Source organism: Ascochyta rabiei, chromosome 3 (assembly GCF_004011695.2).
Source record: "Ascochyta rabiei chromosome 3, complete sequence".
Taxonomy (NCBI): domain Eukaryota; kingdom Fungi; phylum Ascomycota; class Dothideomycetes; order Pleosporales; family Didymellaceae; genus Ascochyta; species Ascochyta rabiei.
In genome coordinates this window covers 1,345,723-1,372,602 of record NC_082407.1, presented here as the reverse complement: position 1 = coordinate 1,372,602, position 26,880 = coordinate 1,345,723, and the positions used below count along the sequence as shown (strand labels likewise).

Here is a 26,880-nt window from a genome sequence, read left to right as displayed (position 1 = left end):
AGTAAACACAAAGAGCTTCCTACTATAGTACTCCTTAATTACAAGCGTCTATAATTCGCCTCCCCTACCTAACAGCATATTAAACAGGTCCCAGCTAACTCTCTAAAACAGTTGTGCTGGTCTCTCTCTCTTTCTCTGTAATATTACTTGCTTGGCGTAGGTTGTTGAGCAAATCTTACAATCTTTTTGGAGCGTCCCGTTGATACGCACGCCGCGCGCCTTTGTTACCAGCGCTTAAAGAGCCTCTAGGCCTAGATGACCAGCTTAGGCGTGCCACAGCTGTTTAGGCGAGCTGCGTGGGTAAGATTTATAGGATCGCTTTGTTGTTACTGCGTTAAGGATGGGAGGATAGAGAGAAAGTGGCTTATATTTAAGGAAAGTAAGGTTGTAAGCGCGCTTAAGAGTAGCATATATAACGCTCCTATTAAGATCTTTAATATATCCCACACGAAATAAGCTGTCTAGACCTAGGTACCAGACTCCTTTCTCTTAGAGGCGAGCTTCTGAGATTATGTTAATATAGAATCCTTCTACAACTATAACGTCCTAAAGGAGCAGGTCCTTAGTGTATAGGCTGCGCTTTCTATACAGAGCGTTCTTAAACAAGTAAGCTCCTTGTCCAGATATGGGGAGCGCCTAGGTACCTGCTTCCACCGTGTCGGTGGGCCCAGCGGGGCGGAAAGATCCAGGTACCAGCCGATTAGCGCTGTTAACTAGGTGCGTAGCAGCTCCATTGTCTAAAATAGTACTATCTATTAATAGATAAGCGTTAAAATCCATAAGGTTGTATACCCCAGATCCCACGTTCTCTACTAGATTTGTTATTAATTTTGGATTAATTAGAGCTGCTTAGACGTTGCTAGGAAACTCTACTTTCTTAGTTTAGCTAGTAGCAGCTGAAGTAATAGCTAATGGAGCGTTTGCAGTCCATCTGAGCCGCTCTATTGCCTTTTAGGTTTCCTTATGCTCTTAGTATCTAAGCCTCTAGCAAGTCTCTTGCTTGTTCTTTTCGCTTATCTGAACAGGTAGTAAGAAGCTCCCTCTAACAGCAGTTTTAAGGAAACAGCAATTAGTAGGCTTCTATTTATAGGTCTTGCCTTTTTGTTTATAAGGGCAGACGTATCCTAAGGAGCTGCTGGCGTTGTTCCTAGAGCTCCCGCCCGCGTTATTTTGGCTAGATAGAGCGTCTGAGCGGGTACTAAAGGTTGCAAAAACGCCTAGGTTATCTTTACCTAATCTTATAGTATACTTATACATTAACCTACTAAAGACCCTTAAAACCTAGTCTAGATTAAGCGTTTTAAGCCCTAGGATACTGTCCTAGATAATCCTTTGGCTTATTGTGCGGGCCTACTCTAGGGCAATCTAGTGGCTTAAGGCATCTAAGAAGTCTTGTACAGCAAGCTCCCTAGTAACCTCAGAGAGCTTATATAACTTAGCTCGCATGTACAGGTATAACTATTTCTGATACCAATCCTGTAGAGCAGCTCAGCCTTGCCTGGCAGCTCCCAGGTGCTGCCTGTACTCCGCTCTAACCTGGTTTTTGGTGCTTATATCTGTTAGAGCGAGCTCCTCCTTTAGGGCTTATACGAGCGATTGTAGTGTTGTAGTGTTTTAGGTAACAAGCTTTACTATTACTAGTGACAGGATCGCTAGGCTTACCGTGGTATTGACCTAGTTCTAGAGCTTCTGAAGGCGCTCGGCCTTAGCTGCCCACTTGCTCGCTCTTATTTTGTACCTAAGGAGCTCTTAGTTGTAGGTCTTAAGGATTGTTAGGCCTGCGGGAGGCTTGTTAGGTTGGACGCTCTAGGCTCGGGTTGATTAAGCCGGCGGTCAGGTGGGGGCGGAGCCTATAATAGGTAGCCTAGGGGCTCTATTATGCATCTCTAGGGCGTCTTTAGCGTCTAGATCCACTAAATCTTATATGTTACAAAGCTTAGCGTGCCATATAAGTTAAATAAACCAATTAGGCTAATTAGACCTTAATTTAAGTTAATAGGGTCCTGTTAGGATACCTAAGAGAGCTTAAGTATTGTAGTTGACTAGCTCGCCTATAGTAGCAGTTGTGGAGTTAGGATAAAAAAGATAATTAGGCAAAATTAGAGTAGTTAAGCAATGTCTAAACAAGCTTGTTGCTAAGTGCGCAGGGAGATCTACTGTGCTTAGGAAGCCAGGCTTATAACTGTAACAGAGCTTAGAGGACTATACTTAGGTAATTAATTAATTTAATTAGTGTCTATATATTTAATGTGTAACATGTTGCTTAAGTATAAAGGAAATTTGGTTATTACGTGATCTTGCTTACTTAAGCTTTATGGGCGACCCTTAGGAGCTCGGTGGTTAATTGTGGAGAAAGGAGCCACTCAACAATAATCCGCAAGCTTGATTGAATAGGGGAGCACCCCATTGGTCATCCACAGGCTCGGCTGCGCGACAACACGCTATAAGCGTCTACTAATTCTAGGTACTATCTTAAATAGATACTTCAACCTCTCTCTTTATCTATATACGTTTACTAAATATATATTTTATTCTAGTAGTCTGTCTAATTATAAAGCCCTTCTTATCTATATTATATATGTAGTAAGGCTTAATAGAGTATTTAGCAATCTTAAGCTGTAGCAGGTTAAAATAGAGCTTATATTTATTATAGGAATTAGTAATATAACGCTAGCAATCTATCCTAGTTAAGTAATACAAGATAAGATAGATAGAGTACTTGTTAATAAAACGCGTAACCTAGCTTTTAGAGACTAGTTTTTAGGCTAGTAGTAACGTAAAATTCTGTATTATCTCTTATATAGGAGGTAAGTAACAGCTAGTAAGTAATTCTATATACTTTACTAGCTCTATCTCTTATTATAGGTTAAGTTATTGTTATTTAATAATCTTAGTTACGTGTAATGCCTAAAGGCCTTAGTGTCTCTAAGCTAATATTAATCTATTAACACTAAACCTGGCTGCAACTTTGTTATACAAAAAATCCTCTCCTAGCTTTAAGGATTTAATTGCTTCTATTGCTGATTAAATTAGATCTATATTAGTTGTGTTGTGACGCGTTAAAGATTGGTGTATTTGGTGATAGTGGGGCGTTACGCGAATCCGGGCATCACGCGCACGGACACGGTATTTCGCCAATCGCGCAGCAGGGGACCTACACTTGACAGATCCAAATGCGCACCTCCCCTCTTTCGAGGACGCCTCGCAACATGTCCAAAAGGCCCACGCGCGCCTCTTCGCCATCTGGCTGGGTGTAAATAAAAATCTCCTCTTCGAACATACAAGTGCCACAGCGCCCAACTCCCAGGGCTTCATCACCGTCGAGGAACAGCGCCTCTTCTTCACGCGCCCGCTGTTTATTATCTCTGAAGTCATCCTCACCGCATACGTTTTTGCAATCATACTTCTGTATTTCCGCCGCCCTGGCGCATATCTCTCGCGTATGCCGACTTCCCTAGCGGCAGTCATCACGCTTTTCGCGTCGAGCGCGGCAGTCATGGACTTTCGCGGCACGAGCAGCATGAGTAACCGCGAGCGAGAGAGATATCTAGCAGATTTAGACTGTCGCTACGGCTATGGTAGTTTTGTGGGTAGTGATGGTGCGGTGCACGTGGGGATCGAGAAGGTGCCGTTTGTGCGGTATGTAGAGGATGTAGAGTTCAAGGAGAGGGTTGCAAGGAGGCGTAAGGGGAGTCCTGGGGGAAATGGAAAGGAAGTAAGGTATGCTGAGCTTGACAGGAGCGAGGATGGTGATCGTAGGGCAAGGGAAGAGGCGCACAGAGGAGGAGAAGAGCGTAGGGGAGAGGAGGAAGGGCGTTCTCCATCCTCACTGGAAGACATCCCGCTAGCGGCTGACGACGAGCTCCGCTGACCTGCAGTGTAAGTTGCTGCGCGGCGGAGGAACGCTCGCAATGTGAACTGACAGAAACCACCGTACACATAGTTGTGTCTTCAAGTCAGGTAAAGCCAATAAAGGTACGGACAACAGCTTATTATCTATCGGGACCTTCAAATACAGGCTCACTCTAATTATCGTAAATATCTTCTACGTCGTCTGATCCCCCATACACGCTTCACCATCTGTATTTGGATGCCTACACAACATCGTTTCCCAGTACCGTGGCGTAAGCTCTCCAAAAGTATGACTGTTCGACTAAGTCTCTTTCGTATGCTCAGCCTCATATGGGAGTCTGGATTGTTGCGCGCGTGCCCAACTTAACAGCGGAAAGTTTCAGATCGGGCAACACTGTTACTGCAGCGAACTGTACCGATGCACAGAGAAGAAAAGACAGTGGATTCGATACAACTTCAGGACATAACAAAATTTCAGCTGCTCTCCTACTAACTCTGGTCTGTAAACATGCTAGAAACCCTCAACGCTCTAACGATTCTATGGCTAAGAGCATTCAATCAGTGTTGGAGAAATGACATTTTTTGTTTGTCGTGGCTAGCACTTAGGCAATGGGTAGGTTAAGCATGCCCTCTCCTCACTCTTACACTTGACACGGAGCACCTGCATCACACTAAGAACCGCACAACATACTCCGGGTTGTGTATGAGTGCGTAACGATAGGAAGAAATGTATTGTTGAGCAAGGGCAGCATTTGATCTGCAGACTATGAATGGGTCAAGCCTCGACAAGTATGTCCTGTCTAACCAGAGATATCATCGCACTCGCCCTGCATACACAATGCGATGACTTCAAACTTTTCGTTGTTCCGGGCAATGCCGCTCGTGTTTGTTTTGAGAAAACAGTTGTATGGCGTGATTTTACTTTCCACCATAGCCAATGTCTGATTCCACCACGCCGGTAGGAAACCCGCTCCAACACATGACCTGTCGCCAGTCTGCTTGTGGGCATTATACATAGAACACGATTCGATGCAGTCTGACTGTGTAGCCACAGACATTGCAGTAAGATCAAAGTCCAGCCAACCTTGGCCACAGATCGTCGAGTATGGGATGTTGATGAAGTTGGATCGAGACTTGAAGGAGCGGTATGGAGCTGCAGAGGTGCAACCTGATGTCGGCTGGGGTATTGTGCGTTTGAAGACCGTGCTAGAGACCGTGGGTGTAGAAGGCGATACTGACGACGACGGCGACGACGACGACGACAATGATTGCGCTGATCCTGATGTGGGCGATGGATATGTCACGCCATTGACATAGGCGTCACGATTGTGGTTGTTACGCTCTATTGTTTTGCCGATGAGACCTCCTGCTACACCGGCGATGACTGTAAGAAGTAGTCCATAGAGCAGAAGCAAAGGCCAGCGAGTCCATTTTCTTTGTTTGACTCTAGGCTCTTCGGACACGCTGTATTTAGGAGAAGGCGATTCTGCATGGACGGCAGGGAGAGGGTGGACAGTCGTTCGCGGTTGTGGGGAAGCAGGGATCGAGAATTTGTGAATCGAATAGTCCGGCTCCGATACGGCTTCGGGCAGGTCGTTGTGGAGAGAATGATTGTGTACTGCCTCCATTTCTTTCACTCTGTTCTAAACCCGCGACCGGACAGGAATGCAAGGTCCCCTACGGACGCTTTTTGATATTATATATTCGGGTAATATCATAGTATCTTGGGCCTCGCAGTAGTGCCAATGCGGCGCAGTCTTTGGGGCAGGTTTCATGCATGTAGGTCGGGCGTATCAGAGCAGCGCAGTAAACGCGCGCATTCGCTTTGGGATACATGTTCACCGAGGTCGTGCATAATTAATCATACATTTGAGATAAGACATTTTATCGCACTGCACAAAATTTTTTGTGCAACCACCTAGCCTTTAGGCAAATATCACCGCCAGAAGGCGTTCTGTGAAGTAACAAATACAACAGAGTCACGTAAACATCGTGGTAGTCCTCTTGAGCGTTCGTTTCTTCTAGAAGAATGACAGTCTTGCGCTAAAGGCCTGTTAACACAATGGATGGTGCACGTTTGTATCCGGCTATATTTGCACCACGAGAAGACATTATACGTACTATTCGTTCACAAGTCTGCTAGGAAGCGAAAGCGCTAGCACGTCATGTACCCGGCCACCAACCCGAGCGAAGATTGGTGGCAGGGTAAGGCCTGCCGCCAAGGACACAAGAGGGGGCAGCTAACTCAATTTACAATAGCTTGACTTTTAGCGTTCGATATCAGTTATGCGCAACACTAGCGCCACGATGCTATGGAGACGGGCAATCAGACGAATCGGTAGAGCTAAGTTACCATTTTGTTCCTGGGTCTCTTCAGCATTTAGGAACTTCCTTGCGGTGCGCAGAGCAGGAACGTGCAAGTGGCTTACGAGCTTCTTCGAGATCATCCAAAATGCTGCTGTCCGTGTGCGCAAAGGGTGTCTGTCTAACACTATCCTCAAGCTTAACACCTGCTCTCCGAATTCAATTTTGGATGATCAGTATCAATTCTTTGCGTTTTAGATAGTCTACTTTGCAATCGCTACCTAAGGGCGCTTCGCGGGATGCAGTCTATGGACACTGACTCCAACACTCCGAATTAGCTCTTGCAAGCATGATCTCAAGGTCGACAGTATGAGGAATGAACTCATCAGCGGGCGTGACAGGACTGTTAGCCGCTCTTCGATAGCATAGCGAAGAACCACTATCGCATAGCCCACCATTCTAGCTGCTGGCTTCACCCACAATGCGTCCTCTCAAGCTCACTGCAGAATGACTCCTCCACGCTCATGTTCGTCTTACCAACCATCTCCGGAATCGTAGGCCAGATATCTGCACCAAGCTCTTCTTCGTCTCTCTCCAGCTCATGAACTCCTGTCTAAGCCACGCCTAAAGTCCTTTCCTTTTCCGGATGCAATTTCCAGTTCTTGAAAACACCAACACGGAAAGTGCGGCCGTGTGCTATGACGTCATGGATGAATCGTGACAGTGATTCGTTTCTCAAGTACGTACTCATGGCAAGCAACACCAAGTATTGTAAGTCAAACAGGTTCGATTGCAAGAGAAAGTCCCATGGCTGTCCTCTGACAGGGGACGGGAGACCACGATAATGTTGCATGAGTAAGATGCGGGGTGCTTACCTGCACTCTCACAACATCCTGGCTCTAGCGAATCAGCGCAAGAGGTTTATTGGGTTATGCATAACAAAACCAAGTACACGAGAATTGTCCATCGTCGACTGGAAGTAATGGAGTCCATCAGCCCCTCCACACCTTACTGTCATCCTTGACCTAGTGACTCTGCCAGACCTTTGTGTCACACAGCAAGGAGAGTTTGAGCCGTTAAACTTTGGAAGTATATATGCAACTCTACTTACTGCAGTTGTGCAAGATGTTGCACTCTCAGCTTCTACTGTGGCCTCTAGCAAGCGTTTCTCGATCGTGTCTGGCAACTAGACTATCAGCCATCGAACAGGCAATCACTGAACTCCGCCCTCTCCTCTCCACCAGCGCAGTTATCAGCCTTCCAAACACCACCCAATTTACTAAACTCCAGATACGCGCATCTTCACCCCGTATATCGCCATCCTACAGCGCCATAATTGAAGTGGCAACCGAAGGAGACGTCAAAGTCGTTGTCAAAGTCGCCAATCGCCATGTTATACCATTCCTTGCCATCTCAGGTGCACATGGCTGGACACGCACACTAAACAGTTTGGAAGACGGTATTCAGATCAACCTGCGACAGCTCAATACAACAGTGCTTTCCAACGACGGTAAGACGGCGAGTGTTGGTGGTGGGACGCTGCAGTACGAGATAACAAGGGCATTGTTTGAGGAGGGTAAATACGCTGGTAAGTCAGACTCACGCGCAAACCTCTCAAACATGTGAGACGATGATCTAACCATGCAGGCAACAGTTACTGGACTCTGTGAATGCGTGTCCGTCGCAGGCCCTCTTCTGGGTGGCGGGCACTCCCTGTTGCAGAACCAACACGGTTACGCGCTCGACAACCTTGTCTCTGCACGTGTGGTTATCGCCTCTGGCGAACTTGTCGAAGTTTCGAACGAGAAGAATGCCGACTTGTTTTGGGCATTGCGAGGTGCTGGACATAACTTTGGGATTGTGACAAGTTTGGTACTAAAGACGTACGATATTCCGTCGAACTGGACTGTACACATGTTTGTGTATACTACTGATAAGCTTGAAGCATTGTTTGATCTGATCAATGGCTTTGAAACTCCAGGGACACAGAGGTCAACAAAGCTAGCCTTGACCGGTGTCTTCGTCAAGTTACCAGATGTGGATCCTGTCAACGTAAATGTAAACATGGCACATGCTTTAACTTCATACTGACTACATATAGCCTGTCATTCTTTACAACGTCATGTATGAAGGCTCTGCGATTAAGGCTGAGCCGTACGCGGCGCCATTCAAGGCTCTTGGCCCGACATCGACTACAGTCAACAACGTCAACTACATTGACATTTACAAGATCACATCCAACGACCTAAGCAGCACGCCTTGCGTTCGAAATAGGAACATGCTTGGAGTGGGTACATCGCTGCCTAGCTGGGACCTTGAAGGCGTTCGTAACGCGTTCAATATCTTCAGGAACCTGACGGAAGATCCTCGTTTTAGTTCTTCAATCACCCTGCTCGAGAACTACGGCATGGTGGGTGTTCGGGCAGTCGATCCTGATATGACTGCATTAGCACCTCAAGAACGTGAGTATCCCATTCTTGCAAGCCCAGTGCTATGGTGGGACGGTGATGTAGAAAAAGACGCAAGTGATGCATATGCGTACACAGTTGCGATCAAGAATGCACTGTACAGTGGCATTGATTCGAGTTCGGAGCACAAACGTCACTGCTATGTCAACTATGCGAATGGCGAGGAGCCACAGCCGGAGTTGTACGGGTACGAGCACTGGAGATTGGCGAGGCTGCGGAAATTGAAACGTGTCTGGGATCCGAAGAACCGATTTAGTCTTTACAATCCTATCGTGCTCTGAGAATAACAAAGAGCGTGGAGGCAAGTGCCAGCCATACAGATAGAAAAAATGACAATTTCGAATTTGGTAGTTAGTGTTGAGTCGCATATTCAAATCAGGGGCCAACTGTCCTACATTTCCGTTCAGGCAGAACAGAGTTCAAATCGCGATTGTGGCGACGTCCAAATTGAGAAAGAACCAACCAACTGGTAACTGAGAAAGGCTGATAGTGCTTGTACCAAATCAATAAATCACAAAAGACGTTGTGGAATCGCTATTGAAAAAACTTACAATTTGAAACAGTATAACAGATTATGGTACAACTGCACATTTCCGCTCAGCCGATGCATGGAATGACCGGTTTTCGTCGCCGAGACACCATTCAGTCTTACAAGCTCTCTTCGCACCGTTGCCGCCTTCAATTTCAAGTCTCGAAGCGTCGCATTCCTTTCTGATATCTACATCCCTGAAACAAAGGACACTAACGTCGTAGACGTGACCTCCAAAAGAGCTCGTCGAAGAAGCCAAGTCTATCCATGACCGTACTGGCTGCATCAAGGCCACCCACGCCAGTGTATGTGAAGACTGCACCGATGATTGCTTGGAGGGTAGTAGCCATCATGTCCGTTGTTACAGTTGCCTGTCCTGTATCTTTGATGACACAAGCATCTAAGCCATGCTCGTGACTGCGAATGGAAAGACGACAGTTCGCTACCAAGACTGTGCGAGCACGCACGATATCGAGGCGAAACCTGTATAGGCCCGCTTGTTGTGTCGACGTAATTGCAGGAAAGGCCGAAGTCAGTGAGGAGGATTTTGGATTAATGAATCAAGATGTTCTACGGTTTTATGTCTCGGTGTGTGATAGCGTTTTCGTTAAGAAATGACAGAGCAGTTGCTAAGCACCCAAAGAAAGTTCTTATGGTCGGATGCATCGTCGGTCTAGCATGCTGGAGGTACGCAGCAAGATCTTGTTCTGCGATAGGGCTCATGAGTATGCCAAAGCTGTTTTTGGCCGTGTAGCTGCCAACGTAACAAACGATAAGCTCATGTTGTATGCTCTGCATGATACGCATCTCTTTAATCATGTGCTTTAAAGTCCGCTTAGACTGTTCCCCAAATGCGGCTCGCCGACGGATTGTCTTCCAAGCGTACTGCCGGAACGTAATCGTGCTTTCAATCTTGGTAACTTGGCCAAATGAGCCACTTTCAAGGCGCGATAAGGTTGCAAAAGGCAAGGTCACCACAGATTAGAAGACGAGTGACGTAAACTCAAGGAAGAGGTTGCTACCTCGCGCGGGATCAAATAGTGCGGCCCTCCAGCCCCCAAAGCTGTGATGGACATGCCCGTATCAAGGAAGGTGGCTACTCGCTACGCGAATTCCGTGCGTACAAGCCACAGTACGAAGGAGCTGGTATTTGGCACATACTAAACTGGACTTGTTCGGTGCGAGACCAGATACCGGCTCCTTCAAGCTCGACCCATGTAATTTCTTAAATATCACAGAAATATCACCAGGCCTACCACGCAATTGGCAATACCAGAAACTTTTTCAAATATCTTGCGATGTCTGGTTACAAACACAGTGGTCATGATATCATAGTTGACCCTCGTTGAGGTATGTAATCGCGGAGTGCGTGCACGCGTGACTCAGCGTGTAGTTACCTCATACACAGTGCTATTCTTCAACACCATATCTCAACAATCACAACAGGTACCAAAGAAGCAGTCACACCCGTGTCGATCCTGACCTACTGTCGCCAGATTCTGGTTCTCGTCCAGAGATCCCTAGCTTCCGCAGCTTCTTCTTATTTTGAGCAAGTGTTTCCTTGAATCTGTCGAGCATTGCCTTGTCGCGCTCCGCTCGCCCTTCAGCTATCATCGCTTCGATCTGACCTTGAACTTCACTGACTCTCATCTGCACATAGGTCCCCACATCAAACGTCATATGCACAGTTCCTTCTCGCCGGTCTCCAGTATACGATAATTTGTTCTCTCTGCATTCATCGCCTCCGTAATGAGGGCGCCATTGATGCTGCTCACGTACTTCTGGGTCGTGAGAGGTGAAGTCCCACGCCATGTCGATTGTGTGCGTGTAGAAGGCCCAGTCTTCTGACCAGCACCGCATTCGCTCGGAGCTCTGATCGCTCAATTGGTGCACGTAGATGTCAAGCATTTGCCCAAGTGCGGTAGATGCAAGCTCGGGTCGAAAGACTAGTTGCTTGTCAAATGTGGCCTCCTTGGTGATTCTTGTCGCTGTGCTTTCATCGGCGAGGAGGCAAACTTTGATATTCACATGAAGCCTGTGCAACCACCCAATAGGCTCAAGTAACTTGCTCACACGACGTTTGTATAGCGCTTCTTGTCGACCTTGTTCCCATCTGGTCATCATCTTGTGATACTTTGGGTTTTGAGGCCCCAATCGCATTATCGCGCGAACGCCATTTCCACATATCCTTGGTGGGGGTCCTTGGAGCTGCCAGTCGTGCTCGACTGGAGGGAGCAAGAACGGAATCTTGACACCTATAGGTGGAAACCCAAATATGGATGATGGGGCCTCGAACTCCAGGCTGAGATGTTGTTCAGCTCCATCAGAACAGCCCTCAGGTGTACCATCGTGATCGGACTTTATGGAATCATATCCACTGATGCTCTGCAGATATATCCGCAGTTGTCTCGTTCCTTCGCGATCTACCTCTTCGTAGAGCTGTCGACAGGAAAGCCAAAGCCCGGAATAGTCTGACCACCCTTCAAACGGTGGCAGGGTGATATACGAATACAACTCGAGGCGAACATCGTACGGTAGTCGACCAAGGAACGAGTTGAGATGTGAAACAGTCATTGAGTTCACGGAGGTGAAAAGGTAAGGTGGCTAGCTCAGCAAGAACTTGGCGCTGCTGCCTTCGAACAAGTAGGTGACGTAAGCAAAGAACCACGCCTGATATCTTGCACCTAAGTTCTATTGCTCATCTCTCCTTTTTCGAAACCTAATTGTTCAACCACGAGTGCTGTTTTAATGACTGTTTTTTACGTAAATAAGGCTATACGGAAATTGAAAGATATAGTGCAAGATGATTTCATGGATAAAGACTACTATCTACAGAAGGCGGCCAGGGAATGACTGGAACTGGTTGCAAGGCTTAAGAGCACGCTATGGTATTTCTGAATGGCACCCCGCTTGTGGCCCTTACATGAGGGCTAGAAAGGGTAGTGATCAAGGGGCCCCCCGTCATGATTGACCGATTGACCCAGTAGACACGAACGAAAAGATGAATACATGATATGATGAATCTTTTGTATTTGAAGTTTAGGTAGGTATTGCTAGCCGCGCTCCGAATACCATCTGTCCAGCCAGAGCAACCGCGTTGCTCTGACCGCATGCCGGTCATCAACCCAAACACCACTCCAGAGCCGATACCAGTGAATCCATAAAACATTGCGCGCCTTAAATGACCAGAAAACAGACGCCATCGAATAAATGTTAAAAGCAAGTAAAGACAAATGCCACCCATGTGTGCTCGCTCCGAGAATGATGTATATCAAGCACTCGCTTCGTGTTCGTAGTTGATCGTATCTCTTCAGGAGTGACAGGTTGGGAACGATATTCAGACGCGGACAACGGCGCCTCCAGTCCATCGAAGCCGGCGGAGACCCAACCCGGTACCTCTCATAGCCTCTTCCCCACAGCCGCCGGCTTCGGTACCGACAGCACCCATTTGACCCATGGCTTCAGCGTAGCCAGCTTCATTGCCGATCACGTAGCCGGCAGAAAAGCTGAGGGCGCTCACCAGTACGACAACGCCGGCGCTGACAACCCATGTGAACAGTGTTGGACTAATCTCCTCGATCAAAGCGCTCTGCTTGCGTGCTTTTTTGGCCGAGTGGCGATCTCTGCTACTGCTTCTTGTACCTGCGACAGCTGGACTTGCTTTGCGTTTGACTTTTTCGGAGGGAGTGCTGCTTGTGGCGCGGGAAGATGAGCCGTTACTTGTTTCCTCTGTTATTTTGCCCAATGCTACTGACTCCGGGACCATACGAAGAGATGATGGCTGTATGCGACTAGAAGTTGCGGCCGGCGCAGTACGAGGTTGACCGGGCTTGGGCAGGCCTCTGACAGCAGCCGCTGCGGAGAGAAGTGTGGAAAGACTGGCTCGTAGTGCCTCATCATGATCAGCTTGGTGGCTAGGTGATATGACGTTGTAGGGTGTATGTTGTGGGTATGAGTGCTGCCGTTGAGATCCAGGTCTTGCTGCAGGCCTACGCGGCGTGTACACAGTACCTGACTGTGAACGTACCACATGCTCTGCACTCGGGTGTGAAAATGCGTTGGGTCGTGGCTGGAACTGGCGAGCGGTTGATCTTGGGTAGTTGACTGCAGTTGCGTTCTCGTCATCGTCGTCGTACTCTTCTTCCCTCTCAGACAAGGTGTCAGAGGAAGCAACCGAGTGGAGCCCCCGAGAGGTACGGTGCACTTCCTGCCGCAACGGAGAAGGTCCGACATGCTCGTTGGAGGAAGTCATGACCCTGTCCGACTCGCTTTCGCTCTCGTCGTACTCTTCTTGACTGCTATTTCCTCCTCCTACACTCGTCACACGATGGCCAGCGCCTGTCTGGAAGTGACCGCTTCGTGGACGTCGACTTCTTCTGTGCAAATTTGAGTCATGTTGGACTGTGAGACCCGTCGTGATGATTTCGTCGATAGCGGAAGATGGTGAGGACGATGACGGTCTCGAGCTGATGTCGATCCAAGACTCTAAGAACATCAATGTTAGCTTGGATCTCACACATAACTTGAGCCTAAAAGTATCTGGGGTGTGGACTAAGAGGCGAGCCAAGCAAGCAGGGATCTACAAACAAATAACACACCTTCTGAGTGCTGCCTGGATGGTGACAATCTCGAGTGAGAGGGGGCCATGGCTGAGTTGCGTGGGTATGCGTCTTCGGAATGTGCAGTCTGCCGAGCCGATCGTGACGGGTGGTGGTCGTGCATTATACTCGACGCGGATGGTCTGATTTCCAACTACAAATGACTGCTCTTGCGAGATCGGTACCCTAGACGGCCTCACCGTTTCACGCCTCACGTGGAGAGATATGCGCGCAGGTGGATCAACCAAGGCCAGTACCGATTTCGGGTCTTTGTCTCCAGGCGCGTTGTCCGCCGATGGGAAGACGGAGGAGAGGAAGGGCGTGTGGTGTGGGGACAGTAGAGTGCTACAACCCCAAACAACATAAGACCCAACGCCGTCGCCTCAGAATGCGCGTAGCTGCAGATGCACTTGGAAATAGCAGATCAAAACCGCGGTCTGACGCTATGTCAGAGGTTGGCTCGACGATCCGGCACGCAGTGACGTCTGGGCGGGGTACCTTTTAGCGGGGCGCTGGGGTTTGACGGATCAAGGGTTGAGGGAGGAAGAAGGACAACGAGATAAAGGGGTGGGAATGGAAGTTAAAGGCAGTGATTATTACATGCGTTCCTGGCCCCGTGTGCTGGCCAGCCTTTGGTAGGGTCACGTAGACAAATGGCGGTGGATGTTCGCATGAACGAATCACGTTACACTTCCGTACACCTTCCGGTTGATGCCTAACTGCTTCTGATGCGCACCTGGCCTTGGAACAAGACGCAGCTGCACAAGCCCGGGTCTTCTGCCTTGCATACTATGATTTCGATATACTGTTGCGCGACCTTTCTGCCTTTTAGCAACTGCAAATGTGGAGAACGAGTGTTGATGCTGTCCTCGCGCCTGCTCGGCGTTAGATGACTACGTACGGGCACCTAGAAGGTCATCGCAATATGTATGAGAATATTGGAGTTGCATGTAGGTCTGACTTGTGTTTGCTGTACACGTGCTTGTTTCATCGTAGCGCAGCCCTAAAGCTGTCCTGCATGCACAGTAAAAGAGAACCATTCAACGCCCACCTCATGCGAATATGATTGTGAATCATCAACGAATGCTATCAGCTGGCAGCGTTGAGAAGTGAAATCGAGTATCGAACAAACCGCATCCTGAAGAAGACCAAATGAAAAGATACGCAGCTCTAATGCCAGGACAATTTCGTAGGCGTTCGTCAGAGTTAAGATGTAAAACTGCAAGCAAATGAGCTGCCGAAGAAAGCGAAAAGAGAAAAGACCCAGCCATTTTCCTCTGTGGCTGGGTTATGGCACATAAAGATTGTCATAGGCAAACGCCAAGTAGCCAGTGAACCGAATGATCTGGGCGTGATTTACCAAATGCGTGCGTGATGTCGACATTGCCGAGGCCGTTGACACGCGCAATGCGTTTCGGTGCCTAGTTCTTCTTTTCTTCCTTTTTCTTTTCGTCCTTTTTCTTTTCGTCCTTTTTCTTTTCGTCCTTCTTTGCCGGCTTCTTGAAGAAATCGCTAATCCCATCCTTGAGCTTTTCCCAGGGATTTCGGTTCAAGCGGTTGCTGAGCTGGCGGTAGTTGTACATCTCAGCCCAGCAATCGCGGCCCCACTCACAACCAGCCATGTTGACCAGGAAATCGCGTTCCTTTTCTTGGTAGTGAATGTTAACATCGTCGCCAGCATCACCGCATGCCCCAGGTGGGAAGCTGTTGATCTTGCGTTGCTGGAGGAAGGCAACGTGTGGCCGGATCCAGGGCTGGTTCTTATACATGTACTCGAATGCATCCTGCTCTTTGTGCTCCCATTCCATGTGTTTCTGCTCATAACCAACCGGATCCCACCAAATGTCCAGTAGCCGATCTGTCCAAACACTCCTTCGCAACATGAAGGAGCCCAAGTTGAAGCCACCACAGTCCTGTGGTACCAGCATGTTGATGGACTCTACTCTCCCATCGCCAACAGGCGATCGAGTCTCGGCGTCCAGGTAGTCTTCAGTCAAAGGGTGTGAGATATTGAGTGGATTATAAACGTTGATGTCGCGGTACGTGATATCTTGCAGGTTTCTGAAGATGTGCTTTTGCAGGGAGTAGGACGGTTCCATGATGAAAGTGTTGGTGTCAAGCCACCAAAACCTGTCGACTGTCAGTCTTGATTGCTCTGGAACATCTAGTTGCCGTACTTACCATTCAGCCTGGGGGTATTTGCGCATGGCGTTGCGAATAGTGTCCACCTTTTCCCAGCTTTCTCTCCACTCGTGTGCGTAGCGCTTCTTGGTGCTCATATCCACAATCTCGAGGTCGTAACCCCACTTCTTCGTGTACTTCTTCTTGTTCTTTACGCTGTCACGCTCAATGGCCCACTCGCGGGGACCCTTCCATTCCATGACACCGCCGCCTTGGTTCGCTGCAAGAATGATAACGTATTTGTTTCCGCCGCCGAAAAGCGCCGACCGTCTGTACATTCGATGCAAAGCTGTTGTTGTCAGTGCTGGTCGCGAATCAGAGCCTACTCTCACTTACGTGTCACGTAGAACGTGATGATGCCGAGTATGACGAGCAACACTACTCCCAGTGACCTCCTCAAGCGCCAGAGATTCCAACCGATGCGGTTCATCATCTGCATGAATTTGTTGCCCTGGTGCCGCCCACGGCCTAGGTTTTCCTTCTCGCCGTAGCTGACAGGCAAGCTTGTGGATATTCTGCGAAAGTGTTTCGAGAAGAAGCCTTGGTTTCTAGGGGTAAAGCCCGGGTATCCTTGTACCTCAGCGCTCCTCGCCTGGGCCGAAGCCCAAGTGACATTGTGTGAGGACCCGTTCGGTCCACCTGAATCGTACGAAGTGTTCAAGCCGGGACTGGACCAGCCCCCAGGTCTGGGCGAAGACGATCTTGACATGTCGAGAGCAGCTGGTGTGCCGGGGATGGTGGGCAGGGCGTTGCCCAGTGAGCCGCCCGATACACCGCTGGTTGTCCCTAGGCTGTTGGGAAGACCGAGATTCAGGTTTGGCGGTTGTGTTCTGGCGGCCGATGAGCGCCGTCGGCGTTGGCCAGCGTTACTGGAGAAGGAGGATTGAGACGCCAGCGTGACTTTATCGGGGTTGTAAAGTGCGCGGAATGCACAGGGACCGATTGCGCGTAGCCTCTGACCGCAGTGCTGTCGAGCTGTAACCAACGTGGAGCGATAAGCAATGCGCGGCAAAAAGCAAGGCGCGTTAATCGCGATGAGGACAGCTGGCTGCGCACTGAAGGTTTGCCAACGTCAAAGCGAGGCGGTCGCACCTGCAGCGGGAAGGGAGCGAGATCTGCAGTGCAACGTGGGAAGACAGCTCTCCTCGCAGGCGATCGAGAGGCAAAGGCACAATGACACGGGGCAGCTGCATGCAAAGAGCGAATGCCTGCAGTCGAAAAGGAGCGCCTTGCGATAGATAATTTACCGTCTTGAGTCGTGCTTGGCAAGCTTCGAATCATTGGGACGCCCTGACTAGCACGCGGGCTCCACCACATGCTTGCCCCTTGGGACATCATCATCATCACCACCACCACCACCACCACCACCATGGCCGATCTGGTTCTGAATCTCCCAGGGCAGATGCAGCAGGAAAATGGTCTGCGGTGATGTGAGCTAAGATCTTTAGCACGTGTTACCCAGCTGTAGCTAGCTGTAGCTGCTCTCAGCGACCACGCGGCGGCCAAACCAGCACAGACGAACCGTTCAGCTAGGGAGCTGCGGTCGTCTCCAGGTGTCGCTGTACGTCCATCCCTTGAGCTGTCCCCAACAGTCTCTGGGTCACCTCGCCATACCTCGCTCGCACATTTGTGCGTCCCAGCTGTCAGTGCACTACCCGCTCATGTGGCAGCCCAATACTCAAAATGGTCACCGGCTTCTGCTTCACACCATCGACCCTCTTCAACTTGTTCGACACCCAGCCATGACCATCGCGCCGGCCACAATAAGCCATGTTCAATGCACCGTACAACGTGCTTCCTCACCCAACTCTGCTCCTCTTCCACGTGGGTGCTGCTGCCGGTGGAGTCTAAGCAGCCATTGTCAATCGGCATATAGGTACCATAACACAACTTTGTCTTAACAGCTTTTCATAGCAAGCACGCGACCTGGATGTATCGGAACTGAATGTCGCAGAAAGAATGTCGATGGCTAGAAAGGGTTACACGCTTGAGCGGGGCGCCGTCCAACCGTTGGCGGCTCTGCGATGGTGGGCGCTTACAGCTGCTTCGTTCTCGCACCTCACTGGCTCCCCCTCATTTTACCTGCCACAGCGTCCAGGTCCGTCTCTGGAGCGTCTCAAATCTTGCTTCGTGTGGTACAATTCTACTTCCAGCGAATCTTGGGCGGTTATTAAGCCTCACGCCTGGAAGATGGCGCCCCCCGCGAGCCCGATTTGGGTGATTGCGTCCAATCACATTCATTCGCCGCTCACTGTCGACTGTTGCTGGGGCGAACGGAAGCTTGTCCAGGCCAGCGTAGCTGGCGCTTCTGACAAATTAGAGGACGAGGCAGAGGACTGTGTAAGGATACCACTGACATGCAATAGAGTAGCCTGTGCGCTCAGGTAGTTCAAGAAGATCTGGGGGCCTACATGTCGTGTCTGTAGGCGAGCTTCCTTTTCGTTCTTTTGTCTTGTTTCTTTCAGACCGTCGTCACTCACCTTCACTTTCACGTTCTCTACCTATTGTCTCCATTGTTCGATTTCTTGAAGTCTCGCGTATGACCCTCGCGAAAAGAAAGATTCAGATTTACGAAGACCTGTCTCATCGTTAGATTCACGGCGACTGCAATGCTTTGTTCATAATTTACTATCACGATCGAACCCTACGAAACATTCTGCGTAAATCGACATGAACACAACCATCTTCGGCACACAGCCATCGTCACAGTCACTCGCGAGAGCAGCAAGACCCACCAACTCAGATTTCGACCGTTCCACACAACGCAAAGACCGCGACGACCAGATAGTTATACATATGAACGGACATTTTGATGGCACATTTGCTTTACCTAGGGCGACTCAAGAGAAGGAAGAGTGGGACAGCGATGCCTTGACATCTTCGCGAAGAACCGCCAGCAGACGGAGCTCCAGATCGTTCACATCGCGTGTATCTCGACAGAAGAGTAGGCGGCGAGAGCTCCTGGAGAGACAGGCAAGACTAGATACGAGCTTTACAAGACACAAGGGCGATGCGCCACATCAGGTGTTTCCTGAGGATGAGTTGCACGGCAACAGATTGGCCAGAAAGCAAAGCTGGTTCAGCGTCGGACGCTCATCAACCAAATTCAAAGGGTTAGGGATCACGAAAGGCACTCCTCAGCCCAATACTTCACATCGCAGGCTCCCGAGCATCGATCATGAGCCTCACACTGCTGATTCACTGGCTCCAGCTCCAGGCACTGGTACATGGAACGAAATATCCCCTTGGGACCGGCCTATACCCATTGGTATCACTATCCCTACAGACAGTGCTTCTGATTTTAGTCCGTATCAAGGCGCTCGCCAGCGATCAGGAAGCGACATCACTCTGGTCACACCCAGCATCATCATCACTCCTGCTATGCCAATGCAATCGGTCTGGTCACCGGACACACCTTACACCGCATCAGACTATACAACCAGTGTGTATTCCCGCAACACGTTCAATACTCATTTCATGGATCACAACATACCCCCCGTTCCTGCCCTTCCACTCGGTATGGTCGGATCGTCAGGCGCCCCTACGAACGTTCTGCCTGCCCCAGAACCACCAACGCATAACGGAAATGGCACGCTCGGCTCCAACGGGACAGCTTTCGAGGAGTACAATGACAGTGTGCAACGCAAAGATCGTGTTATGTCAAGCGACACCTTTTTCGAGGAGGATGAGACGCCTTTGTGTGAGAGGACGATTGAGACGTCGTTGACTGTCGATACGTCTCTTCTGCCCACTCCACGACGATCGCAAGGATGGTGGAACGTCATCACAACACCGTTTGTTACAACACCGTTGACTGCCACATGGCCCAAGGGTGATCATTATGGGCCAAAGACACCTGACGTACCAAATCTACCTGTCCAATACAGCATGAGTAAAGGGTCGCCTGCAAGTTTGCCTACTGGTAGCTGGACAACGATGGAGAAGTCTCCTCTGGCAAACGATCCGCCTTCCCGAGATGCGCTACCTATAGCAGTACCTATGCCGGTCGAAGACCATGTGACATCTCGATACATCTCTCCGAATACGGTAATGGAAGAAGTTCCTCTGCAAGCGACCTATACAACTGTTGCGCAGGGAAATCAACAACGAACGGCAGCGACTCCGGATCGCAACGTGACCTCGGCACCATCAACAATGTCTGCAACTCCTGTTGTTGCGACAGCAGCTATGGCAACAGTTCTGATGCCTCGTCAAGTAGAAGAGCCACCACGACCCATCAATATCAACATTGAGTTACAAGATCGACGACCAGATGTCAACGTTCAGCTTCTGAACACAAACTCACAGCCAGCGATGCAACAGAGCCACACATCCTGGCCAGCGCCGCGTTTGCAGGGCGTGGGGTCATATGCATCCAGGTCCAATAGCCCCTCCCCTCACCTGCCTACGTTTGCACCGCCTCCAACTTCTGCTCAGAAAGCGTCTCGTTTCAGCTACGACGACAGAAACCGATCGAGCTCACAAGCCTCCACGCCTGACTTGAAACGACAGAAGAAGCATCGAAAGGTGTTCGACATGGAGACAGTGTTACCGTGTCTGAAGCGAAAGCAACAAGAGAAGCCCGAAGAAAAGAAGAAGAAGAAGAAGCGTGGTTGTTTCTTCTGGTGCTGCGGTTGCTGCCTTTTTCTGGTCGTCTTGCTTGCGATTCTCATTCCTATCATTGTTGTCTTCTCGAGGAAGAAGGACGGCACGACTCAGACCACACCCATCGCAACCCAATCAGGTGGTGAATCAACTTCGTCGACCTCCGAGTGGTTGACCTTGACGAACTATCCTCCCATTCCTACAGGGGTCTTGACGATTGCTCAACCTGAGGCAGTTGAGGAGCAGAGCGGATGTGTCGCCCCCACTACTCTGTGGAGCTGCGCGCTTCCCAAAGAGCTGCAAGACTCAGTAAAGCCCAACAAGCCTGACCAACCCAACTTTGAGATTGAAATCACGTTCGACAACAGTAGCGCAGCAACGCCTTCGACAACGCAGAGCAAGAAGCGAGCAGCGAACGCAGTCTCCGTTGGTGCATTCATTCGCTCACGCTTCTTGAGCGCTCGCTCAGTGCCCTCGCCATCTCCTGCGCCGCCAAGCCGTGATGATATGGTGTTTCTGGGAGAGACGACAGACGCAAACAACGCGCCTTTTGATGGCGAAGACACGCCCTTGTCCGTGTCGTTCAAAGAGCCACAAGCTACTGCGTCTCGTCTTACGAAGCGAGCTGGCAGTGATCCCACGAACATCACTGCAGCCATCCCTGCACCGGTGCTCAACCCAGATGGAACTGCCGCGCCAGCCAACTTGCTTCCCTTCCCATCCGGGCAACCGCTCCGGTTGTACAACCGAGGGAAAGAGAACGAGCACTACGGCTTCTACACGTATTACGACCGAACGATCTTCCTGAAACAAATCAACGGAACCAATCGTGGTGGCAATCCTGCAGACACCGACGGCGGCAGCACGGAAGAGGCTGCCACGCTCCGATGCACGTTCTCCGAGACGCGTTTCCTCGTTCAGATCTGGACGCGCAGCCAAGCGAGCAAGCCACTTCTGCAAAACTCTACGCAGAGCGGGTCGAGCGACCTCTTGCGCCCAGGGACCTTTCCCTACCCGGTTACTGTCACGATTGACCGTCATGGCGGTAATGCGGCGAAGAAGAACCTCTACTGCTACCAGATGGAGGACGACGGTAGCATCAAGAACGAGGCTTCGAAGCGCTCCTTCCAGTTTGAAGATCGTGCATTCGGAGGCAATCTCGTCAACGGCACCCAAGGCCGTCCGAATGTAAGTGGACCCATAGATGGAGGGTCTGGAGGATGCGCGTGCAAGTATCAAAATTGGCTGGACTGAGGTGTCCAGCCTGTAGTTTCCATTTGACGAGCATTTTGCCTTGGGGTTGGTGGAGCTCTGCATAGCGTTGGGTGTACGGTTGCCAATTGGCGGCGTGCTGTGTGTCACTGAGTGGCCTTGCCTGTCTTTGCTTGTTCGTGTCGTGTCGACGAACGGACCTGGCCTGACACCACTAGCGTAGATGGACAAGGACCGCTGGATGGATGGATCCCTGTACTATCGTGTTACCCACAGAGCACATACCTAATATCAACATCAAACGCACAGCGATATCAAGCTGACCCTAGCTGGGCTGGGGAGTGACGCCGTGGATGAGCAGCAGTGTTCACAAGGCTCAACTGAGCAGAACAGCTCGAGGCTGGGACGTGTCCGAGCAGAGCACAGAAGACCCAGCGGCCACGAGCCCATCGACCTTGCTTTTTGTAGCCATGTGCCCGGCTCGCCACCCTCACGGCTTGCTCCGACGGACGCTCCTCCCAACGACCCACCTCCTTGTTCCCGCCTCCGCTGCTTGCCCCAGGGGTCTTTCAGAACAGGTGCGGCAGAGACAAGTGGAGACCCAGGGTCCATTCAGCCAGAGATGCTGGCATCACACTTGACTCTGTCGTCGCAGGGCTTGCTGTGCGCGTCTTTGCAGGCAGCCACGATCCATTGCTTGTAGATTCATGTCGTTGCGACCACGATCACCACGCAGCCTCCGACACACCCGAGACAGGCTGCGCGATCTGACTTCGCAGCGCGTCGGGGGAGCACGTTGAGGTCGTCAGGCGAGGATCGATGCGCGCGGACCAGGATGCGGCTCCTTTGCGGGCCTTGGCTCTGGCCTCTCAGCGAGCGAACACAGCACGTTTTGGCGCTCCGTGCCGTGATTGGCCAGCGCCAGCTTCATGCTCGAAGAGCCTTCGCCGCCAGATGCGTCGACGGCGGCCGTCCTCATCCTGCTGTGCCGCGCAGCCCAAGGGCGCCACGCCCTGCGAAGCTTTCGGCTTGGGAGTGCTTGCCTCTGCTGGGCGTAGCCTTGGTCCTCGAAGCCGGACGTCGAGCACGTCGTGAAGAGCTGCGGGCATGCGATTCTGGGGAAGCAGGGCTTCGGCAGCAGCTCCAGCACGCTTAGCCTGGCAGGTGGAGCGTCGCAGAGCCAGGCGCATCCAGCAGCACTGATTTCGCCCTGTCAGGACGCAGACCGCGGCCCAAAGCGGTCGATTAGATGGGGCACGCGAGCAACTACCGCATTGGCCGCGCCGGGGTTGCTTGAACTTCCGATTCCAACGAGCCCGCCGGACGCGACCGTGGGGACACTAGAAATTTTCTCAAGAGACTGGTACCCGTATATAAGCTATCCAAGGAGCTGCTACCGCTCTTCAGCCTCCTCGCACTGAGCGTTCGCACCTGTTGTGCATCTGTGCCTTTGTCCTACCTGCCGCGCCCTACCCCGTGGCCTTCCAGCACCTCTTCATTGCCTGCCTCTCAGCAACCGGGTGCATCCACGCTGCACTCTGATATCGGCATTTGGCATTGACGTCGGCCATCTGCACTATTGCACGCTGGCTCTGTCGATTCGACGCACCAGCGGAATCCCCGGCATTATTCCCAGCATCTGCTGTTAGCCCCTGTGATCCTCACAACCAGTCAGAAGCAATCGCGGACAACGTGCTGCATTGCACCACTGTACTTGGGATATCACAAAAGCAACCCGTGCTACGGGCCTCATCGTTGATATCAGAGCGTCTCTCTAGAGCCAACGTCATCGGCCAGACTAGGCTCGGACCACAACCAAGTCACCATTGGCTTGCATTTTTCGACCACCTCCACCAGGGCAAAATTCGTGCATATAAGAGCAATTGAAGACCCTGACACCAGACTTTCAACCTCTCCCCTGCATCTGGGCTAGTATACCTACACCACAGCACCTGCACCGCAGCTGCCAACAGCCATAATGGCTACTACACACAGCGAGGAAAACTCGATCCGCGACTATGGGGTCGCTGCTCCCCACGGGCCGAACATGACCGGTCACCACACCGCTACCCAGGACGTGGACATTCGAGCCGACATGACTTCCAACGAGGCCGACATTTTCCACGCTCTCCTCCACCCTGACGATCTCTACGATGCAACCGGCACGTACTGGGCCGACATGCCCATTGGCAAGCGCATCAAGTTTGTCACCAACGTGGACAAGGAAGAGTACAAGCGAGAGTTCCGTGAGCTGTGGCAAATGTTCAAGAAGGACCCTCTCAGCCCTTTCAGTGCCTACTTCAGGAACTACGTGATCCCTGGTGCTGGTCTTGGTCTCGAGGGGTGAGTACCTACCCTTTTTTTTTCTTTTTTTTTCCCCTTACTTTTCGTGTTTGCCCTCGTGCTTGTGTACTGATTCATCGTAGCTACGTTCTCTTCTCCATCGGCAACATCAGGCCTCTGCTGCAGGCTGCCTTTCCAGCGTGCTGGTCGACATTCGATATTTGCAATGAAATCTGGACGCAAGCTGTTGACTACCTTGAGATCTGCGGTATCATTGTCGGCCAAATCCTCGTCGGTGTGATTGGTGACTGGCTGGGCCGCCGTCACGGTCTCATCCAGGATGCTGTCATCATGTTCGTCGGTCTTCTCATGCTCACTGCCGCCTGGGGCGTCACCCAGAACGGGTGGGTCATCTGCTACGTCTGGTCGCTGTTCTTCTACGGTATCGGTGTTGGTGGTGAGTACCCCATGACTGCTACCGCTGGTATGGAGAACGCTGTTGGCTCCGGCAAGGTCTCGACAAAAGAGGACCGTCTGCACCGTGGTCGCAAGGTCACTGGTGCTTTCCTGATGCAGGGCTGGGGTCAGTTCTTCAACCAAGTCATTCTGATCCTCCTGCTCCTGATCTTCCACTCTGGATCCGCACCTCCCTACTCAAAGACCGTCACCCAGTGGACCTACCGCGTCTCTTTCGCCATCCCCGCCGTCGGCACGCTTTGGCTCGTCTACTTCCGTTACTTCAAGATGAAGTCTGCGTCCAAGCAGCTGCAGCTCGCCAAGAAGAAGGCACACGTTACCGGATACGATGTTGCTTCGCTGAAGCTGACCTTTAGCTACTTCGGGCCTCGCCTGGTGGCTACCGCCGGCACCTGGTTCGCCAACGATGTCTTCTTCTACGGCAACAAGCTCTTCCAGCACGAGTTCATCAAGGTCATCACTCCTGGCAACAACTCGGTCATGGTCGGTTGGCTGTACAACCTGATCAACGTCGGTGTCTCGCTGGCCGGATACTACCTCGCGTCCTTGATGATTGACAACAAGCTGTACGGACGCAAGTGGATGATGATCATCGGTTTCATGGCCGATTTCATCCTCTTCATCGTCCCCGCGTTCAACTTTGAGTTCTTCACTCGTTCCGAGAACATCCACGCTTTCCAGGCCATGTACTTCCTGTCGTCCTTCTTCAACCAGTTTGGACCCAACTCTGTCTCCTTCCTGGTCGCCGCCGAGGTGTTCCCGACGCCTGTGCGTGCCACCGCCCACGGATTCTCGGCTGCTGCTGGTAAGGCTGGAGCGCTGCTCGCCTCGATCCTGTACAACTACATCGACACGCAGACCAAGTTCTACTTTGTGCCCTGGTTCGGTCTCGTCGGCGCTCTCCTGACGTGGGTGTTCCTGCCGGACACGACCGGCCTCGATCTCAAGGAGCAGGAGCGCCGCTGGGCCTGCATCCGCGCCGGCCGCGAGCACGACTACCACGGCATCGCGATCCACTGGAAGCACCTTTCGTGGTGGGAGCGCATGCGCGGACAGCACAAGGGCTACGACGCCAAGCTGGACTACGACGAGAAGATCAAGGAGATGCGCGCCGAGTGGGTCGAGCGCCAGCAGCACAACTTCTCCGAGAAGAAGGGCTGGGAGGAAGCCGAGCAAGACGACCACTTCGACTCGGAGATCCACAACTACTTCAAGCGCACCACAGACGGCAACGGCCAGACTAGCTCCGGGCTGCTGCAGCCGGCGGAGAAGCACGCCGACGGCAGCGACTCTGGCGCCAGCGACGAGATTACGCGCGAAAAGTAATGTAAGACTGGTTTGGTTGGGCTTGCAGCCTTGTTTCGGCGTACTAGGAAAAGATACCACATGACTAGATTAATAAGAATATTCTTCGCACACACACATACACCCGCGCCTGCTTTGTTTCCGTGAACACAATTGCTTGAACCCGACTTTGGAATCGATATAGGAGAGAGAAAAAAAAAAAAAAAAAAAAAAAGGAGAGGACGAAAGCAAAAGAAGAAGGAAAAGAAGCAAAGCAGAGTCGAGCAAGTAACCAAGTCACGCACGCCTCAGCAATCAACCTCGCACACTCGGCGCCGCCACTACACACACACACACCCACACCCACACGCACACGGACCCTACCAGCGACAGCCAAACGCAAGCAGCAAACGCACATGCAGCCGTGGAAGCTGGCCCCCGCCTCTCAACGGATGCACAGCAGCAGCGGGCTCGAAAACGCAGCCCAGAGCACGGCACGGTCTGGTCCAGACAGATCCAAGCGCGGATGGCATGCATGACGGCAGGGAGCCAGATGGGCACAGCAGGGAAAGGAAAGGAAAGGAAAGGAAAGTCCGGGGAGTTGGGTAGTGGGAAGCTGGGAAGCGAGTTGGATTGTGTGGTGTTGGATTATGGGTGGTTGGCTGGTCTGTTGGTGCAAGCGATATTCTTTTTTCTGGACAACGCAGGGATTTTCGCTCGCTCGCTTGTGTGCCAGTCCCCCAGCAAGGGCGCATCGCGGGTGTGTCATGACGCTGGTTGGTGGGGAGACGGGTGTAAAAACGAGGCTGGGTGAGGGAGGTGAGGCGTGTGCGGCATGAAACAAAGGGCTGAGGATGCACGCAAGCCGGTTGGCAAGCAAGCAAGAAGATGGCGCAACGCTGAGATCTCCAGGCAGCAGTGTGGACGATCGCTGGGGTGGTTGCGCGGCTTATCGTGCTCGGGCGTGTGATTGGCTCGCCCCTGGCGTGCGCGGGACGTAGGCTGGTTTTGTGCGGGTAATCTAGTCGGATATCCCGTTGTCCCGTGTGTACTGAATGCCGTGTGTACTGAATGGCCAGCAAGACTA

General features: G+C 51.3%; 8 protein-coding genes across 8 annotated transcripts, besides 14 other annotated features; 5 read left to right on the top strand and 3 right to left on the bottom strand.

Annotated features, from left to right (window-relative positions):
* Positions 1-2,434: part of a mobile genetic element that runs on past the window's edge.
* Positions 1-2,436: part of a mobile genetic element that runs on past the window's edge.
* Positions 2,178-2,436: a long terminal repeat.
* Positions 2,437-2,440: a direct repeat.
* Positions 2,437-3,129: a mobile genetic element.
* A 313-nt stretch (positions 3,130-3,442) lies between these two features.
* On the top strand, positions 3,443-3,871 carry EKO05_0002060 (uncharacterized protein; the record flags this gene model as incomplete). The annotated part of the gene is made up of 1 exon (XM_038946855.2): positions 3,443-3,871. One exon carries the CDS (start codon positions 3,443-3,445, stop codon positions 3,869-3,871), a length of 429 nt encoding a protein of 142 aa, XP_038795523.2.
* A 1,010-nt stretch (positions 3,872-4,881) lies between these two features.
* On the top strand, positions 4,882-5,169 carry EKO05_0002059 (uncharacterized protein; the record flags this gene model as incomplete). Its single annotated transcript, XM_059635823.1, has 1 exon — positions 4,882-5,169. The coding sequence occupies one exon, from the start codon at positions 4,882-4,884 to the stop codon at positions 5,167-5,169; it is 288 nt and encodes a 95-aa protein (XP_059491806.1).
* Positions 5,089-5,115: a tandem repeat.
* A 2,112-nt stretch (positions 5,170-7,281) lies between the features above and the next one.
* On the top strand, positions 7,282-8,905 carry EKO05_0002058 (uncharacterized protein; the record flags this gene model as incomplete). Its single annotated transcript, XM_038942354.1, has 3 exons — positions 7,282-7,744; positions 7,811-8,208; positions 8,258-8,905. The coding sequence occupies 3 exons, from the start codon at positions 7,282-7,284 to the stop codon at positions 8,903-8,905; spliced, it is 1,509 nt and encodes a 502-aa protein (XP_038795521.1).
* Positions 8,906-10,614: 1,709 nt separating this feature from the next.
* On the bottom strand, positions 10,615-11,727 carry EKO05_0002057 (uncharacterized protein; the record flags this gene model as incomplete). The annotated part of the gene is made up of 1 exon (XM_038946853.1): positions 10,615-11,727. The coding sequence occupies one exon, from the start codon at positions 11,725-11,727 to the stop codon at positions 10,615-10,617; it is 1,113 nt and encodes a 370-aa protein (XP_038795520.1).
* Positions 11,728-12,490: 763 nt separating this feature from the next.
* Positions 12,491-13,800, bottom strand: EKO05_0002056 (uncharacterized protein; the record flags this gene model as incomplete). Its single annotated transcript, XM_038942197.1, has 2 exons — positions 12,491-13,638; positions 13,752-13,800. 2 exons carry the CDS (start codon positions 13,798-13,800, stop codon positions 12,491-12,493), a joined length of 1,197 nt encoding a protein of 398 aa, XP_038795519.1.
* A 1,372-nt stretch (positions 13,801-15,172) lies between these two features.
* EKO05_0002055 (alpha-1,6-mannosyltransferase) lies at positions 15,173-16,641 on the bottom strand (the record flags this gene model as incomplete). The annotated part of the gene is made up of 3 exons (XM_038942239.2): positions 15,173-15,881; positions 15,933-16,221; positions 16,269-16,641. 3 exons carry the CDS (start codon positions 16,639-16,641, stop codon positions 15,173-15,175), a joined length of 1,371 nt encoding a protein of 456 aa, XP_038795518.2.
* Positions 16,642-17,276: 635 nt separating this feature from the next.
* Positions 17,277-17,302: a tandem repeat.
* A 1,300-nt stretch (positions 17,303-18,602) lies between these two features.
* On the top strand, positions 18,603-21,791 carry EKO05_0002054 (uncharacterized protein; the record flags this gene model as incomplete). Its single annotated transcript, XM_038946852.1, has 1 exon — positions 18,603-21,791. One exon carries the CDS (start codon positions 18,603-18,605, stop codon positions 21,789-21,791), a length of 3,189 nt encoding a protein of 1,062 aa, XP_038795517.1.
* Positions 20,499-20,540: a tandem repeat.
* A 1,936-nt stretch (positions 21,792-23,727) lies between the features above and the next one.
* EKO05_0002053 (uncharacterized protein) lies at positions 23,728-25,835 on the top strand (the record flags this gene model as incomplete). Its single annotated transcript, XM_038942332.1, has 2 exons — positions 23,728-24,092; positions 24,176-25,835. The coding sequence occupies 2 exons, from the start codon at positions 23,728-23,730 to the stop codon at positions 25,833-25,835; spliced, it is 2,025 nt and encodes a 674-aa protein (XP_038795516.1).
* Positions 24,107-24,125: a tandem repeat.
* Positions 25,836-25,996: 161 nt separating the features above from the next.
* Positions 25,997-26,005: a tandem repeat.
* Positions 26,006-26,028: a tandem repeat.
* Positions 26,029-26,072: a tandem repeat.
* Positions 26,073-26,132: 60 nt separating this feature from the next.
* Positions 26,133-26,214: a tandem repeat.
* Positions 26,215-26,359: 145 nt separating this feature from the next.
* Positions 26,360-26,385: a tandem repeat.
* Between the last annotated feature and the right edge of the window lie 495 nt (positions 26,386-26,880).